Source organism: Toxorhynchites rutilus, chromosome 1 (genome assembly GCF_029784135.1).
Source record: "Toxorhynchites rutilus septentrionalis strain SRP chromosome 1, ASM2978413v1, whole genome shotgun sequence".
In the NCBI taxonomy this organism is placed as follows: Eukaryota; Metazoa; Arthropoda; class Insecta; order Diptera; family Culicidae; genus Toxorhynchites; species Toxorhynchites rutilus.
Window position 1 is genome coordinate 31,095,668 of NC_073744.1, and position 18,279 is coordinate 31,113,946.

The 18,279-nt window shown below is 38.7% G+C and overlaps 1 protein-coding gene across 5 annotated transcripts in view; it reads left to right on the plus strand.

Moving 5' to 3' along the window:
• LOC129761815 (uncharacterized) overlaps positions 1 to 18,279 on the plus strand; it is a 240,108-nt gene that overhangs the window by 206,988 nt on the left and 14,841 nt on the right. For all 5 annotated transcript variants that reach the window (XM_055759599.1, XM_055759598.1, XM_055759601.1 and 2 more), the window contains 2 exons: positions 3,297 to 4,211; positions 4,627 to 4,738. In XM_055759599.1, coding sequence (XP_055615574.1) covers positions 3,758 to 4,211; positions 4,627 to 4,738 — 566 coding nt within the window. In that variant the 5' untranslated portion in view covers positions 3,297 to 3,757. The remainder of the gene's footprint in view (positions 1 to 3,296; positions 4,212 to 4,626; positions 4,739 to 18,279) is intronic.

An 18,279-nucleotide genomic window follows, 5' to 3' on the forward strand; every position in this document is an offset into this window, starting at 1 on the left:
CTATTTTAAAAGCTTAAAAATGGTTTATATGTATGCGAGCAGACATCTCTTTCTGTTTTCTTTTCTCATTTCATTTGGGATTGTGACAAAAAAAAAAGTCCATACGACGTCAATGGGGATCAAACCAAGGCCGGCTGGAATGCAAAGCTATTTTACACGTCCACGCTATCCACATGGCTAATGCGCTTCAGCAGTTGTTCAGCAAATACGTGATAATTTTGCACCTGATCATATAATGGAAATGGAAAGTGTTTTCTAGGAGTAAAAAAGGAGCGCATGAAGGAAAACAATATTTATCTCGGCCTGGGCCGTGTATGTGGCAAGGTATGCGGAAAGCTTATTTGTCTTTTGTTTCGCTCGCTCGTATTAATCTTATATTGCTGTACCATGTATATTATACCAATGCTCACCAGTGCAAGTCATGACATTTTCTGTTATGTTATGTCTCATTTAATGTCATAAATCGGGATGACAAAACATGAGCTAAAAATCAATTTCGGGTGTAGGAAAACTCTCTCCACAAAGGAGAGAGGAATCTAGACTGGCAATATTAACAGAAAGGACTTCTGTTGAGAAGAGCGCAAAACGGAGATAAGTGTGTGTATATTTAGTTGCTTCAAGCCATCGATATATGGATATTTGTGTGCGTACGTGCGTGCTTCATAACCCCTACGTAAAAATAGTGCATCTTCGCTACGCTGAAACCCCATTTGTATCTGCTCCCATGTGCATTGGCCCTGTAACTATGCAACAATCGCCTAATTATTTTTTGTTATGATTGACGATTGTTTGGTGTTGCAAATTATGCAGTCGTAATGATAAATATAAACAAGGAGAAGAGATAGCGGGAAGGAAATATTAACGCTAGGGTATTAGTAAGGAATCTCTGCTGAATGAAAAAGGCAAATATTCAGCCTTTTTCCAAGCAGTTAACATTGTTCTCTGTTATCAATGCATTGAACTGACGCTATGATGAAGCAGGTGTTAATGTTGTGCACTAAAAAAATTTTTGGGGAATTCTAAGTTATTCAATAAATTATATTAAGTTATTAATTTATTTGGGCTCGCTTACCAGTCGCAAAACTGATTTCAACTAGGATTTTATTTGCGCTAATCTTGATCATAATGAAACAGTGCTACTCTTTTCGAGGTTATGGAGATTGACAGATAGAGTTTATTTCATTTATTTAGTCACCAACAAAGTTGATGTCGCTCTGGAATTTTGTATGTGATTTGGTTTCGCTTGCCAATAGCAAAACTTTCTCCACTAAGGATGACAGCTGCGCTTATCTCGAGCATGTATTGTTCTGCGAGCACAAGAATGAATCATCAAACAATTATCGTCAAATGATACTACAATAAAAACATTTCAGGACGACCAAACTGGTAGAATGGTTATGTCAACATTTCCGTAGCATTATAAAATAATATCTGCAGTTATAAACAAGCGACTTGAATTAAACCAACGCGTAGTTCTACGTCAACAATGCAGTCGTGTCTTGAACACAACCTGCTATAATTTTTCCATAGTCCCATCATTATGGGTATCAAATTTAAGTGCTCGACTGGTAGAAGTAGTAAATCATAAAAAATCCAAATCCAAGATGACCGCAGTTCCCAAATAAACAAATATTTTTCAATGGTTTCATTCAGCTTGCCCTGTTTGTATGTATGTTTGAGTGTTTGTAGGGTTGTTCCACATTAATTGAAATTTGACCCCGTTCCTGATCACTGATTGATCTGAAAATTTGAAACATACCTTAAATTCTACTGCCATTATAAAACTTCGTATTCCATGATTTTGAAAAATTCAATTTAGCCGCCGCTAAAAAATGGCTGAATGGCTTGACTTGGAGAACACAGTACATTATGAACAACATAAATTCGAAAAGGTCGCCGCCACAAAATGGTCGACTATGTATTTTTTGCAATCCCCTCAATATTGGTATCAAATGAAATTATTTGATTAATAGAATACAGCACATAATCAAAATACTCCGAGGAAAGATAGGTAAGAAATAAAAATTAAAAATTAAAGTTTAATGGTTTGATTGTAGAGAAGTATACTAATGATACCAACAATTTACTTAAAACTAGAAAATAAAATAAGTAAAAAAAACTTTTTAATTTAAACGGTTTCATGTACTAAAAGCTAGAAAATCAATAGGCAAGTAGCAGTCAGTGTTGCCACACGTACAAATTTATCTGAAAAGGTACAATTTTTTCGTTATTTTTGGTACAGACTTTCGTCAAAAAGTACAGATGGTACAGATTTTTTCCGCGTGTGAAATTTCTTACATTTGAACAAAGCAACATTGAGGTACATGCAGACTTTCACACCGCAGTATCGCTTGATGCTGCTGACCATAAAAGCATTTACAATCAATTAGAATTCATTAGTTTCATAAGCACGAAATTCGTTGTGTTGAGGCGTTTCCACGGTTCTACGATGGGAATATAGAAGATCTGGAGAATGAATTCCGTGCCCTAAAGGTAAAAGTACTCCGAACGAACATGTGCAGGATTGGTGGACAAAAATTTGATGTCTAAAAAGAATTGACGGTTCGATCGCACTTTCATCGCTTCGATGCCTTGTTTGTGACTTTCTCAATAAGTCTCACTCCTTGGATTTTTTCCTGAACATAATCAGAACAAAAACATACATACAAACAGCTCAAGCTGAATGAATCTTTTCGAAAAGTAATTTCATGATCTTCAGGTGTTCATTTATCAGAAAGTTTCAGGTATCTAAATATCACCAAAAACTTTGGAGTTTCTCCCGAATGGAAAATGTAGAAACCTTCTTCATGACTCAAAAATAGCGGAATGGAAAATGGTCGTCTTGCAGTAAACAGATAAATTGCTTCTGATTAAAGATTTTCTGGTTGCCAGTCGTGGTCAAGCTTCAGCTGATCTTCTGTTCATAATCAAACAGACTTTGCGCAACATAGCAAATTCTAGTCACGAATTATTCTTTTATTTATTTACAATTTATTATTAAAACAACTCCAGGTGCTATCCAATTCACAAAACCCAACGATAATTCCACACTCCAATATTTGCGTTCATTAGCAATGCAACACTTCCGACCGCATCCGAGCTAATGACAGCCCCAATGTGCAGCTCACAACCAAAAACCCACTCTCTGGAATGCAAGACCTACGTCCACAGAGCCACAACCAAAGCACTTTCATCTCAACCTTGTACAAACCAGATTACACTTCAATAACAAATAATAGATGATGTTGCCCTCTCGCTAACCTAATCCCGCTCGTTTATCTGTTCGTCCATTTCAGTGTGTTGCGAACCAGCCAACCAACCGACCAACCAACCCGACTACCAAGCAAAGGAAAGGGGGGTGCAGCAAAAGCTAGAAAAATAGTTACCTAAGATTGGTGTCGATCCTTGAGCGGACCGAGCCGTTATTAAACGCATAAATCTTGCTCCGGACTGTCGGATCTGGAAAGGCAGAGCACTGCATAATACCAACATATCTACGAGGGAACAGCCAGAGACAACAACACCGAAAGCCACAACCTGGGTAAGGATAGAGATAGATGCACCGAAAGGAGCACACAGACAAACACACACCCATGCAGTTCGGTGAATCAAAAGTAACCCCCCAGCATCGCCAGGTCCGGCGCGCTGAAAAGTGATCCTCTGGGAATTGACAAGAGCGAAGCGAAAAGAGTTGAAAATAAGAGAAGTGTAGTGGTGTACGAGGTGCGGGGCAATTCGAATCAAATCAATACCGACGATGTGTTCCAGAAGTAGCAGCATTTATGTTCCGATAGTTGGCGCTCTGTTTTTAATAATTGTGGAAATAAATCAGACAGATTGCGGTTTTATAGTACCCAGCGTTGGAACGGCTAGTGGCACTGTAAGTGCCCCTGTTCAGGCTGCCAACAATAATCAGCTATTCAACACGGTGGACAGCAGCAACGTGGGTTACGACGAGACGACAAATGGTTACACAACGACTGCATCCACCACCCATTCCACTACCAGCTTCCCCATAGATTCCGCCGCCCAGAATTCTAGCTCTCCGAACGGATTCGAGGGCCAGATACCGTTGGAACGATTGCCATCCAATACATTGCTCAAGTATACCGCCTACAAGGACGTTTCGATACTACATTTCCGGATACCGACCGATACCCGTACCGCCTTCTTTAGCTTTAAGGCATACGAGGAATCTAAAAGTGCCTTTCGTGAGTATATCATAACCCTCACAACCCCATTCGAATCCCCAAACACTTACTCCTAGTTTTCGTTAATCGACTGTCCCACACAAAAAATGCTCCAAATCCAGAAAGCAAACCAAACACCACCTCCCACTCCCCCCAGATATTCGCACAATACACAACTAACAGAAAGTAATTTACGAGCAAGATTAGACCTGTCAGCATAAATCTTGACCGGAAAGCCTTGCCGCACATCTTTATCCCTACTGAGATCAAATTTAAATTCCCCAAAAGCACAAATCAATAGATTGCTACCCTTCCCACCCACATCACACCCACACCCGTTCCAATTGTTTCTGCAGGTCATTTGTTTATTGCAATACTAAATGCCCTTCCTTCCTCTCGCTCTTTCCCTTTCTCTCTCTCTCTCTCTTTTCCACAGAACGTGTGTGTCAACCGAACGACATTACGTTACACTTAAAAGCTGGCAGCTACCCAGTGATTAGTCCGGAGAATATAACGTTCCCAAAACATTTCCTCAGCGCAGATGAAAGGTAAGAGATTTTCACAACAGCCAGTGGAGGAAGGGATGGCGTGGTGAGTGGCAGAGGCTGATGCTGCGGCTGCAGCTCGATTCAACCATTAGGGAATCCATTAAATATGAGCTTCCATTAAGGTGCGCATATTTTTACGCAATAATTGTGTGGCCACGAGAGAAGGGGATGGTGGGTACCGCTATTAAGATGTTCGTTCCAATTTTGCAGTGTATTATAAATTGAATTATTCATTGGGTGTTTGGTTCCATAAGATTACAAATAATGATCTGAAACTGCAGCGGACTGGATTTGTTGCATTTTACTATACTTCAGTCATGAATGAAATGTAGCACTCAAACAGAGTGTGCTATTTGTGGATGATCAATTTTGACATCTCGAAGGGAATGTTCAAGATGGCGAATGCAAAATTGCGATGAAAATTCTAATCTTTCGAATCCATCAACTTAAGAATTGTACAATTCACGGTTAGTATAAACGTTTTCCGAACTATGGGAAGAATAACAGTAAGTGACAGAGATATTGAACACGCGGTTCGTGCTATGGACAAGAAGACGAAGAAGATTCCAGAGGGGAACCTAAACCTTTCTATTCGAACAAAATTAACCAGAGAAATTACCAGGGGTAGTGCCTGCGAAACCGATTGTTGCCCCGATCGGTTGACAAATAATTCCAGCAAATGTAGAGCAGCGTTGCTTTTGAGGTCACTTAGAAGTCTGTAGAAACCATTGAAACTACAGTGAATTCTGGCCTGAAAATATAAGACGATTTGGAAACTCTGAATACTGATTCCATAGGTTCTATTTCAGCAGAAAAAAAAAATTACGGCGTTATAGGGGCTTTGGAAAGTTCTTGGTGTGTTTTCGTGGAAATAAAACACTATGAAAAAGTCGCAGAAAAACATATCACTGAAAGTATCGTCTATCGCTATCCAACACTTCTTCTCAAAAGGAAACGTTTCTTAAGCCTATTCGAGAACTCACCTACTTTCTATACGTCTATTCTTATGATTCGAAGGGATGCTCATCCCTTATTTATTTCATCAACGCCTGAAACTACTCCCAACTCATGTCCAATCACTGTTCGTTAAATGTACTACTCTTCCATTTCAATCTTGCCAGCAGCAATCTCTGCGTTTGTGGCCAAGGTTATCACGGCATCGTGCACGTTGTCCCGTTGACCCGAGAAAAACAACCTAATGTGCCGGTGACAGATGTAGTGGCTCGGTTAGATATTGATTAAAGGGTGTGTCACATCAAATTGCATCACGGAAAAAACGCTGTAGAAATTCGCCCAGTAGACCGATCCTTTTGAAAATTTTAGACAGTAAAATAAAAACTATTAAATAACTTTTGGCATTTTCTTTTTATTCATACTGCGAGCCCAAGCCCGTATGCCCGCACCTTCCTCTTTACCCCGTCCATAAGGTTCTGTACAACGTCAGGTTGTAGATTTTTTTGAACAGAAATCCATTTTCTCTTGAAGTCCGCCTCCGATTTGACAACTTTTGGGTTCTTCCGGAGGGCCTGCTTCATAATCGCCCAATATTTCTCTATTGGGCGAAGCTCCGGCGCGTTGGGCGGGTTCATTTCCTTTGGCACGAAGGTGACCCCGTTGGCTTCGTACCACTCCAACACGTCCTTTGAATAGTGGCACGAAGCGAGATACGGCCAGAAGATGGTCGGGCCCTCGTGCTGCTTCAATAGTGGTAGTAAGCGCTTCTGTAGGCACTCCTTAAGGTAAACCTGCCCGTTTACCGTGCCGGTCATCACGAAGGGGGAGCTCCGCTTTCCGCAAGAGCAGATCGCTTGCCACACCATGTACTTTTTGGCAAACTTGGATAGTTTCTGCTTGCGAATCTCCTCCGGAACGCTGAATTTGTCCTCTGCGGAGAAGAACAACAGGCCCGGCAACTGACGAAAGTCCGCTTTGACGTAGGTTTCGTCGTCCAATACCAGGCAATGCGGCTTCGTCAGCATTTCGGTGTACAGCTTCCGGACTCGCGTCTTCCCCACCATGTTTTGCCTTTCGTCGCGGTTAGGAGCCTTCTGAACCTTGTATGTACGCAGGCTCTCCCGCTGCTTGGTCCGCTGGACGAATGAACTTGACAAATTCAGCTTATTGGCGACATCCCGGACCGAACTTCTCGGATCACGTCTAAACTGCTTAACTACGCGCTTGTGATCTTTATCACTGACGGAGCATCCATTTTTGCCGTTCTTCACCTTCCAGTCGATGGTTAGGTTCTCGAAGTATCGTTTTAGTACTCTGCTGACCGTGGATTGGACGATTCCCAGCATCTTACCGATGTCCCGATGTGACAAGTCCGGATTCTCGAAATTAGTGCACAGGATTAATTCACGACGCTCTTTTTCGTTCGACGACATTTTTCCAAATTTACGAAAAATTGACAGTGAAGCATGGCCAACGTGATCTATACACTCTTATCTGATTATAAGCGAAAGCTGAAGATATAATTCCTAAAAATTAAATTTCTACAGCGTTTTTTCCGTGATGCAATTTGATGTGACACACCCTTTACATGTCCCAAATATAAGTTTTCCTCAAAGCTATCGCTATTCGTGTGTGATTGTCCCTTTATCTTTATAACCTCCTTCTCTTTGTTTGCGAGTAATTGGTTCCCTAGCTATAAACAGTAGTATGAGTTGTAATGTAAATACACTATAGGGGAGCCGTGGGTAATACGGACAGTGGGGGTAATATGGACAGGTGGTTGATTTGTATAGTTAAATTTTGAATTTCCGACTTCTGTTAATGAGAACAACTTCTACATGTTATTCTATAATATTTAAGCCACCCTATGGCAATGAATACTGATCTAAAGTTGAAAAGGGAAACAAAAACCGAAAAGCATACATGATTCCGCATGAGGATATAATTTTAGCTGCGAAAGAAGCGAAAATGGCAGCCATTTTTGTTGAAAATGAGTTGTTTTTCATGAAAAGTCTCTGCTTAGAAGCTCATAAAAAAACGAAAAAATTAAATATCAAAAAACGGCTATGTAACGTTTCAGATAATCCATTTTTACATGCTGATAAAAAAAAATTAGCCAAATCGGTCGAGTAGATCCTGAGATATCAATACCACCAATCTGAGGGAATAAGCTTCCCAAAAATGCAAAAAACAAAAACTCGATTTTTTCGATTTTCCAGACCGGGGTCCCCCCTTAAGCATTTTGTGTGGTTTAACTCTTTGTGGTCGTTTGTCTGCTCTCAACCACCATACCTTTTTTACCGTTCTGGTCGTTTGTCTGCTCTCAGCCACCACAGCAAGAAACCATGCTAATCTTATATTTTGCGCAACCAAGTAGAGGAAATGAGGTTCAAATGAACAGAGTTGGTAAACTGAACCAGTGCTCAATCTTCGATAATTTAGCTGAAATAAATTGTTACTTCTTCATTATCCTATTCTTAGAATATTTGAAGCTGTTTAAGACACCCTGTTATGCATGAAACTGTCAAATGTAAAAAATAATAAATAAAACAGAAATTTCTCTCACGGTAGCCATTTTGATGTAATTTTGTGCGCATCGTATTTAAGGAATTTCCCGTGAAATTTAAACTATTCGTCCTGATATCTTCGACAAATCATCAGTTTGGACAACTGTTCACATATTAAATGAAAGGTGAACAGGTATTTTTTTGGTTTCAGTGATTAATTCGCATTTGGAATTACTTTGTTGTTTGGGCCAAATGATCCACAACTGGATAACGACTAACAATGTCATGTTTTCCAAAGCTGATCTACCTCATCAAATGTTGCATTTCAAGGGGTTCCTTTTGTGGCTCCTCCTACGCATATGTTCGAATTTCAACAATGACAGAGTTACAGAACTTTTTTTTTTGTTTCGGACTCTGTTGCTTCAAACTGGCTCTACATTAAAAAGTACGCTACGGAAGACGATTCTGATGCTTTCATTTGAAAGATGAGAAAATTTAGTACAGGATATAGTAGTGGAACAACTTAGTTAGTGAATTTTAATAACATTTTGGAAGTGTCAAATCATTTCATTTGATACCAAAATTGAGGGGATTGCAAAAAATACATTGTCGACTATTTTGTGGCGGCGACCTTTTCGAATTTATGTTGTTCATAGTGTAGTGCATTCTCCAAATCGAGCCATTCAGCCATTTTTTGCCAAATTGAATTTTTGAAGATCATGGAATACGCAGTTTTATAATGACAGTAGAATTAAATGTATGTTCCAAATTTCAGATCAGTCATTCAACAGGAACGGGGTCAATTTTCTATTAATGTGGGTCAACCCAAAAAACATTCAAACATACATAGAAACAGGTCAAGCTGAATAAAACCATTAAAAAAGTAACTAGTTGTTTTATCTGCTATGTTCTACTAGTCGAGAATTTTCTTTTGATACATTTTTAGGCATTTTTCATAAATAACTGTGTTCTACTAGTCAAGCATTTTCATTTGATACCCAAATTGATGGGGTTCTGAGAAAAAATGTAATCCGCCATTTTGTAGTGGCCGCCATCTTGGATTTGCATTTTTCATAAATAACTGCATTCTACTAGTCAAGCCCTTCCTTTTTATATCCATATTAGCTATTCAATATAGAATTATTATAGAAATTATTCAGAATTTCCGAAAATCAAAAATAAAATACTCCGGATAATCGAATCCCGGATAATCGAGTCCGATTTGTAATGATTTAAACAAATTTAGATAAGGAACAACGCATAAATCTATCCTATTTAGCATGATATGTGTAATTGTTCATTTTACCACCACCATGTGATCATTTGAACCGCACGATAAAAAAAAATGCTCGATCTTATTTCGATCTTATTTTCTTTTAATGAAAAATGTACTATTTTTATTTTTTATAATAAAAACCGTTTGATATCTTGAACAGTTAGTTAAGCTATAATATTCTTCGAAGAACGGAAATTGTAGCAGTATGTGGACGCAGTAAATGAGCATATTCCTTAGGGTGTTCATTTTAACCGCTTTCCTAAACGAAGCTTGATGTCTAGTGAACCTGTTCACGAATCAATACGGTGCTCCTATCAGTAATAGATAACGGTACTCAGTGTCAAACAAAGTAGTCACCCGCACAAGACAACGCACAGTGCGTTGAATGCATAGGAATGTGTATTTATGTATTTAACAGTGTATTTTATTGCAAGAAACTGCATCATAGTTTTGGAAAACATGAGTTTCCAACGATAGAATTCAAGTTTTTCTCAACATGTCCGTTCTACACCCACCTCCCCTAGATATACGAATAGATTCAAAAATTGAGTTTGATAATCAACATTTTTATAATCTCCTTATATCCCATGCTTCACCTGATAAAAAAATGTCACCCTGCTAAACTCGAGTCAACCGCGAGTAATCGGTTTTCTACCTTACTAACCATAGAATCAGGAAATTGTTTATATATAATTATAAAAATATAGTTAAGAATTCGGCTCCTTAAAATTTATGTAACTGAGCCTGTAAAAATAAACAAATTCATAAAAAAAAACGCTAGCGTTTACGTTTAGGGTTTATGTTTAGAGTTTAGCGGTGTCGCGTATGCTTTTCTATTTTTGGACCATTTCGAAACTAGTGGTCCTGAGCCGACTTCCTGTTTTGTGTTCACATTTTTGCGTTTTGTGCGTTTTTTTTTGGGGGGGGGGGGGGGAATTCAATCAACTTTTTCATCTTAAAGTATTGAGGGGTTACATTTCTGCCAATTGCAGTAGTCGACTGAAAACCTTCCAGAACGTAAGTTTCATCGTCCACTACAGCACAAGAAAACTTCGTAAAATCACAGTGCTGTTTTCGAGCGTGTGATTTCGCCGTCGAAAACGTTTCTTTGATTTTTGGGCGAATACTTGCAACATTTTCCGAACCACAGTACTAATCGAGAGGTTTGTGTTCCTTTCCAGCATATTCTTCAAATTTATATCCATAGCAAGATTCGTTTACGCACGTTTCATTTTATTCGTCGCCATCTTGAAAACTGCTTATGGAATGTCATAATCAAAAATACCCTTTTTATAGTACAGACACCGTCATCTGTTTGTGGGAAATATTTCACTCATGACTGCAATATTTTAAAAGTGTATAAAGTTTCTTAGATTTCGATGTACCTTCAAAGGACAGCAAGCATCTCCATTCTCATTCGCCGCATAATTTGAGTTTTGTTCGAAAGTTATAGGTATTTCTCAACGTTAAAGTTTGTTGAGACCATCCGGGTGCAATGATTGAGGCTAATATCTCCCAAGCAGAACCCCAATTCAGGGAGAAAACAAAGCGAAAACGTCAGTGGGGAACTCAACATGTTGGCTTCTGTCAGTTCAAAAAGGGGTTCAATTTGGACGTCACGTACGTGGTTGAGACAGTACAGCTCTTAATGCCTTGTCTGATACATCTGTAGTAAGAATGAAAGGCTCTACATCTTGATAAGCTAAAAAAATCACTGGAATATTTTTTTAAATATTTGGGCAGCTCAGAACAGTACAGTACAACCCCGATAATCCGCGGATTTGTCTGACAGGGTAACCGTGGATGCAAAAATCGCGGATAAGGCAATTAAAGACCTAAAATGAAGCGCAAGCACGAAAAAGATATTTCAGTATAAAAACTATGTTCCATCAATACAGAAATCATTAAACTATCCATTTGTAAGGTCGTGTACACCAGCGCACAATGGTCCAGGAGATGCATTTAAGTGGAAATTAGTATTTAGAGCTCGAAAGTTCTTCTCTATTTAGACAAAAACGGTCTTAGACAAAGTTGTTACTCATGATAGAGCGCTCGTTTTCATGTTGTAGAAAATAGGGTTGCCAAAATTGCCGATGAAATAAAAAATCTAACTTTCTTATCGTTATAGATAGAGGTAAATATAATTCGACAATGTTGTAGCTCCAATTATTTGAGACATCTTTGTAGAACAAAGTTTTTCACTAGAGCCGATATAGCGCCTTTTTTATGAGTTACGTTAGGGTCATCATGAAAAAATTTTTTTTTTGCTCAAACTTTTATATTTCAAATTTTACATGCAAACTGTCTTCGAAAGACTTTCAAAGCTTACTAATACAAAAAAAATTCGATGCAGAACTTGTCAATATCTCAACTTTACTCAAAGTTATTGATATTTCTTCCCAAAAAAACATGCTCTTTTCATTTGTTTGTCATTCTTTATGGTGCAAACGTAAACAAAGTTTATTGGCGGCATTTGAAAGAGCATATTTCACTCTACATGATGTGTGATTTATAAAACTGTTATTTTTTGTGTTTGAGTAAATTAAAATTGAAATCATGAGTTTTTGGGTAGAAAACCATCAATAACTTTGAGTAGGATTAGGATATAGACAAGTTCTGCACCGCAAAGTGTTGGTATCGATAAGCTCTAAAATCTTACGAAGACAGTTTTGATGTAGAATTTGAAATATAAAAGTTAAAGCAGAAAAAATACGTTTTTTCATGGTCACCCTAATGCAACTTAGAAAAAAGCGTTAAATAGATTATTTTAAAAGATTAAAAGAACAATACTTTGTTCTACAAAGTTGTTTAAAATAACTGGGGCTACAACATTGTTGAACTATGTTTATCTCTATCTATAAAGATAAGATAATTAGATTTTTCATTTCATCCACAATTTTGGTTACCCTATTTTTAATAACATAAAAATTAGCTCTCTATCATATGTAACAACTTTGTCTAAGACAGTTTTTGTCTAAATAATAAATATCTCCCACAAAGTTGTTTTTAGCGCCTTCTATCAGAGGTACATTAGGGTAACTATGAAAAACGGGTTTTTTTACTCTAACTTTTATATTTAAAATTCTATATATAAAGATAAGAAAGTTAGATTTTTCATTTCATCGACAATTTTGATCACCCTATTTTTGACAACATAAAAACGAGCGTTCTATCATGAGTAACAACTTTGTCTAAGAACTGTCAAGTTTTAAATGCTAATTTCCATTTAAATGCATCTCCTGGACCATTGTGCAGTGGTCAGATAATGTGAAAGCCATAACCAAAATGAAAGAGCAAGAGCCTACAATTCTCTGACATATTTCGGCAAAGCCTATAAAAAGCTGCGGAACTCGCTTTCGCGGATAATTGGAACCGCAGATCATCCGCTCTCGGATAAGTTTTACTGTACTCATCAGTTTGAACGTTTTTTACAACACCAGTTAGGTTAGTGATCGCTTCCGAACCTGTCTATCTTCTTCATGTAGAGAGCATAGAAACTTTGTATTCACTCATTCGTACAATTCAGTAGTATTACTGTAATCGAATAAAAAATAACGATACCCTGTTTATTTTTTAGGTTATCAAACATACCGTTAAACAAAATTGTGTATTAAATTGATTGATCGTCAATCGAATAAATATTGCCATGCAGACTTACAATCGCTCGAAATCGAATCTCTACCCCCGCCCGCAATCGTCCTCGACACACGAGTGGGCAAATCGCAAATCGTTTGTAGCGTTTGTTGGACAATAAAAAAAGATCTCACCAAACGTTGTGGGGTTACATTTTTATGTTTATGGATCTCTCTGACGGATGTTTACGATCCCATGATGACGGCGCGCCAGGAAGTCCTAAAAAGACGCGACAACTCAACGGCAACGACATTCGCTTCCCACTTTATTCAGAACTTGGCGTGCCAAAGTGCTCGGGAATCGGCAAACTTGGTCGGTAAACGGTCGCTTTGTGAAACCGTTACAGTGTAACACGCGTGCCGTGGGATGCTACGGATTTGGGGAGGACAAAAGCCGAGACTAAGTTTGAAGATTTGTGACGGTGTAAGCGCGAGCAGCAGTTGCTAACTGTCGTAAATTGTTAACCATTTTATGAACTGAAATCAAAACGGTGTCAATCTGTTCCGTAAATCTTAAAAATTTTATTCCCCATTCCATTTGATGAAGGAACGCGGACGTGTGTGTTACCTTCGACCCGGAATCCAAATCCGACACGTCCCTAATGGGTCCGGTTTGCTAATCTCAACGCATCCATCCGCGCTCCGCCGCCTTACCGCTTGGTCGTATTACTGTATCATTTTATTAGCCGATCTTGATCTAGATGAATGGGGGCGCCAAGTTGTTTATCGAAGAATTTATGTTCGACAATATGTGCTGCGAAATTATATGAATGTGAGCGCCCCGTTTCGCACACTCCTGGCTGCGGGAGCTATGCTGTTTGCCAGCCACCAGCCGACCTCCCAATCCCAAGGAGCGGAACCGAAATGACACACACACCCATACTCGTGCGCCCCCACGCTCGCATCCGATGGGATTTTTTATGGCCTCTGGCTTATTTATTAGGATCGTTATACGGCTGGTGGTATCATACTTCTTATCGTCGACAAAATCACACTTTAAGGAAATGAGTATGTCGACGTCAAACGGTGCTTTCGCGTATTGAAACGGAGTGTTTGAGCAGCGATGTTCGAGGGATGGAGTGGAGACGAATTTATTTGCCCTCGCTTTTGTGCATAGCTTTGATGTTATTGGATTCTGTGCTATGTGAGATAAGATACACCCATCCGAGCAGTCAAGCGCTTCGCTCCTTTGTGTGTTCCATTGTTGGTAATCAAGCCGGCCTGAATTTATGCGTAGCGCGTATTGTATTGTCCTTGAGATGTGTAAATTTCCAGATTCGTTGACGATTCTGAGTGTGTCTGTCAGGAAGTTTAAAGCTCTATTTAGGTATGTCTCGGAAAAGTTTTGATTAGTGAAAAAATTGAGGTGTTTGAATGAAGGTTTTCATTATATTTTCAAGTAAAGGTATCTAAAACTATAGGTCCAAGCCGGTAACAGAGGGAACTTTTCTACATAAAAAAGAACTGACAATATTTTTTGTGATTCATCGTGCGTTGATTTTATCGTTTATACACTCGAAAAAAAAATTAGAGGAACAGAAGGCGAAGTCGAAAATTTTAAGTGATTTTTGGCATGTTGTAACTTCGTGAAAAATGAACGCATATCGATGGGATGCACATCATTTTGAAGCTACAACTTTCGGGTATTAGAATAGTTTACGTACATATTTTTATCTTAGTGTGTGTAGGTGTAGTAGGCAATAGTATCGGGAAGAAATGAAAAATAAATTTTTCTTTGTTTTTTCAAGAATATTCTAGACTAACACAATTTTTTGCCAACCAACGCAACAGCAAATCCACATAACCTAATCAATCAGCTTTTTTTTGGTTCCAAGAATGTTCCTGTAGGACCTTCCCACACCGAGATATTTCAGTTTGAATGAAAAATTACCGCTTCGTGTTTGATGATGAATAATTCAATAAAAAAAACCATCGCACCGCAAATCGAAAGGCAGTTTTGAAAACTCCAATAAATTCTGCACAAGGATATTTTGTTACTTTGACGAGAAAAAATATTTAAAATTTTTGCATTGATTTTAAAAAAAGGGTCAAAAACAGGATTTTCATAGTGCTTTACAAAATCGACTGTAGTTCTGCAAATATCGCAGTAAGTTCTAATGTTTCCAGGCAAATTTTTAGCCCAGTGTATTCGCTAAACATCTGTGAACGTTTCATATTGATACGTTCAGCGGTTTTTTTTCTAGCCGATTTTTCAAAGTTTGGAGTAAATTAGAGGAGCATTTAATCGCAATCGTATCAGAAGTACAAAATCCTGCGCGACTCTCAGAACAAACGATTCGTAACATTCGTTTTCATGAGTTTGCAAATTTCAAATATTTCAAATATTTTTTTTTTCGTCAAAGTAACAAAATATCCTTGTGCAGAATTTATTGGAGTTTTCAAACCTGCCTTTCAATTTGCGGTGCGATGGTTGTTTATTGAAGTATTCATCATCAAAGACGAAGCGGTAATTTTTCATTCTAACTTAAATATCTCGGTGTGGGAAGGTCCTACAGGAACGTTCTTGGAACCAAAAAAAAAGCTGATTGATTAGGTTATATGGATTTGCTGTTGAGTTGGTTGGCAAAAAATTGTGTTATTCCAGTATATTCTTGAAAAAACAAAGAAAAATTTATTTTTCATTTCTTCTTGATATTGTTGCCCACTACACCTACACACACCAAGATAAAAATATGTGCGTAAAATATTCTAATACCTGAAAGTTGTAGCTTCAAAATGATGTGCATCCCATCGATTTGCGTTCATTTTTCACAAAGTTACAGCATGCCAAAAATCACTTAAAATTTGTGACTTCGCATTCTGTTCCTCTAATTTTTTTGTCGAGTGTAGAACTGTTGGTTACCTGTTATTGAAAAGATAGACGTCGGTCTATCAAAACAGAAGCTTCTCAATTTAAAGTAATGTTTCCAGAAAAACGACCGAAAAACCGCTATAGTAGAAGTCACAGTGCGTCCCGAATTTATGTAGGGTAACACGGGTGATTTGGACCACCCCTTTATCTCAAAAATTACAGCTAAACTAAGATTTTTTATAATGTCATTCCCTTCTATTGTTGACCCGTATGTACTTAAAGAACCTTGGTAAAACTTCACAAGTAGAGGGAAACGGTAGCATGAACACAGCAAGCACTTTGATCGTCAAAAAAAGTGAGTTTTCCAATCGTGGTTTTAAGGTTTTTCCCGCTAATCAAACTTTAATCAAACAAACTTTTCGTGTATTGTGCAGTAAAGTGCTGTTCGCCTACAAAAGAGGAACAATTTGATGTAGCGAAACTGTAAGTTTGATAAAAATAAATGAAATTAATTGCATTTTAATTTTTGCGTGTTGTGTGGGGTGAATTGGTCCTACTGATTTGTGGCTTTTCTTTGATCTAATTGATTCCAGATGCCGCTGAATTACAAAATCCTCTTTTTGTACACACAGACAACGTTGGAAGAAGGAGGAGCTTGAAAGAGCAACCAGGCCATCGAGAACGGATTTTCTTTGACCAAGCATCAAAAGTGTTTGAAAATGCTCGACCAACAGCGAAAAGATTCATGCATAATTCGAGATAGTGTCAATCCAACTTTTCTGGTTTGGAATCTGGCCAAGACACCTGGTATCGATCCCAAAACATTGTTACTGATTGTAACATTATCCCTAAATACTTTACATAAACATAAGTATGTTTTTTTCGATGAAACACACACTGGACCAAATCACCCCGCCTCAAATTTTAATGTCCAAAAATCATCTCTTTTATTTTATGAAATATTAGGCTGTCAAAAAAGTCCTGCGGTATTTTTTTTGAATTTTCATTTGTTCATAAAATTAGTTACAATCATCTGTTTTAAGTCAAATATGCGCCGTTTTGTTCGATGACTTGTTCCCAGCGAGATGCCAACTTCATAATACCCCTGTTATAGAAGCTCGCTTCCTTATTGGCAAAAAACTCGGATAGCCAATTTTCACAAGCCTCTTTTGTGGCTAACCTCTGACTACCTAGCTCGTTCGCCATGGACAAAAACAGGTGGTAGTCACTTGGTGCAAGGTCCGGACTATAAGGCGGATGCAAAAGAACCTCCCATCCGAGCTCCCGGAGTTTCTGGCGCGTCACCAAAGAAGTGTGTGGCCTGGCGTTGTCCTGATGGAAGACAATGCGGCCTCTGTTTATCAAAGATGGCCTCTTCTTCATGAGTGCTACCTTCAAGCGGTCCAGTTGTTGGCAGTACAGGTCCGAATTGAGCGTTTGGCCATAGGGAAGCAGCTCATAATAGATTATTCCTTGACAATCCCACCAAACACACAGCAGAACCTTCCTGGCCGTTAATGAGGGCTTGGCCACCGTCTGAGTCGCTTCAGTGGGCTTCGACCACGACCGTTTGCGCTTCACGTTGTCGTAAGTGACCCACTTTTCATCGCCAGTCACCATCCGCTTCAGAAACGGGTCGATTTTGTTGCGATTCAGCAGCGATTCACATGCGTCGATACGGTCAAAGATGTTTTTTTGCGTCAACGTGTGTGGCACCCATACATCGAGCTTCTTTGTGAATCCAAGCTTCTTCAAATGGTTAATAACGGTTTGATGACTTATCCCCAGCTCTTGGCCGATGCTACGGCTGCTACTATGCCGGTCTTTCTCGGCTAATTCAGCGATTTTGCCGCAATTTTCGACGACAGGCCTTCCGGAGCGTGGCGCATCTTCGACGACCTCTACACCAGAATGAAAACGTTGAAACCATCGTTGTGCGGTGGAAATGGAAACTGTATCGGGTCCATAAACTGCACAAATTTTATTGGTAGCTTGAGATGCATTTTTGCCTTTGTCATAGTCATATTTGCGACACTATAACTCACGAACGACTTAACCAAACAAAACACTGTCAAGGACTATATTATAGCACGCAAAAGCAAGCTATAGTATGACTCGATACAATGAATACAACTAGAACTACGCGCTTACAACGACACCTCGCGGAAATACCGCAGGACTTTTTTGACAGCCTAATACATTTCGTGTATTGTTTAGTACAGTTCTGTTCGTCTACAAAAGAGAAGTTATTTAATGCAGTGAAACTGTAAGTTTGATAACAATGAATGAAATAAATTGCATTTCAATGTTTGCATGCTGTTTGGGGTGATACGGAAACGTTTTCTTCGGTCTTATTTATT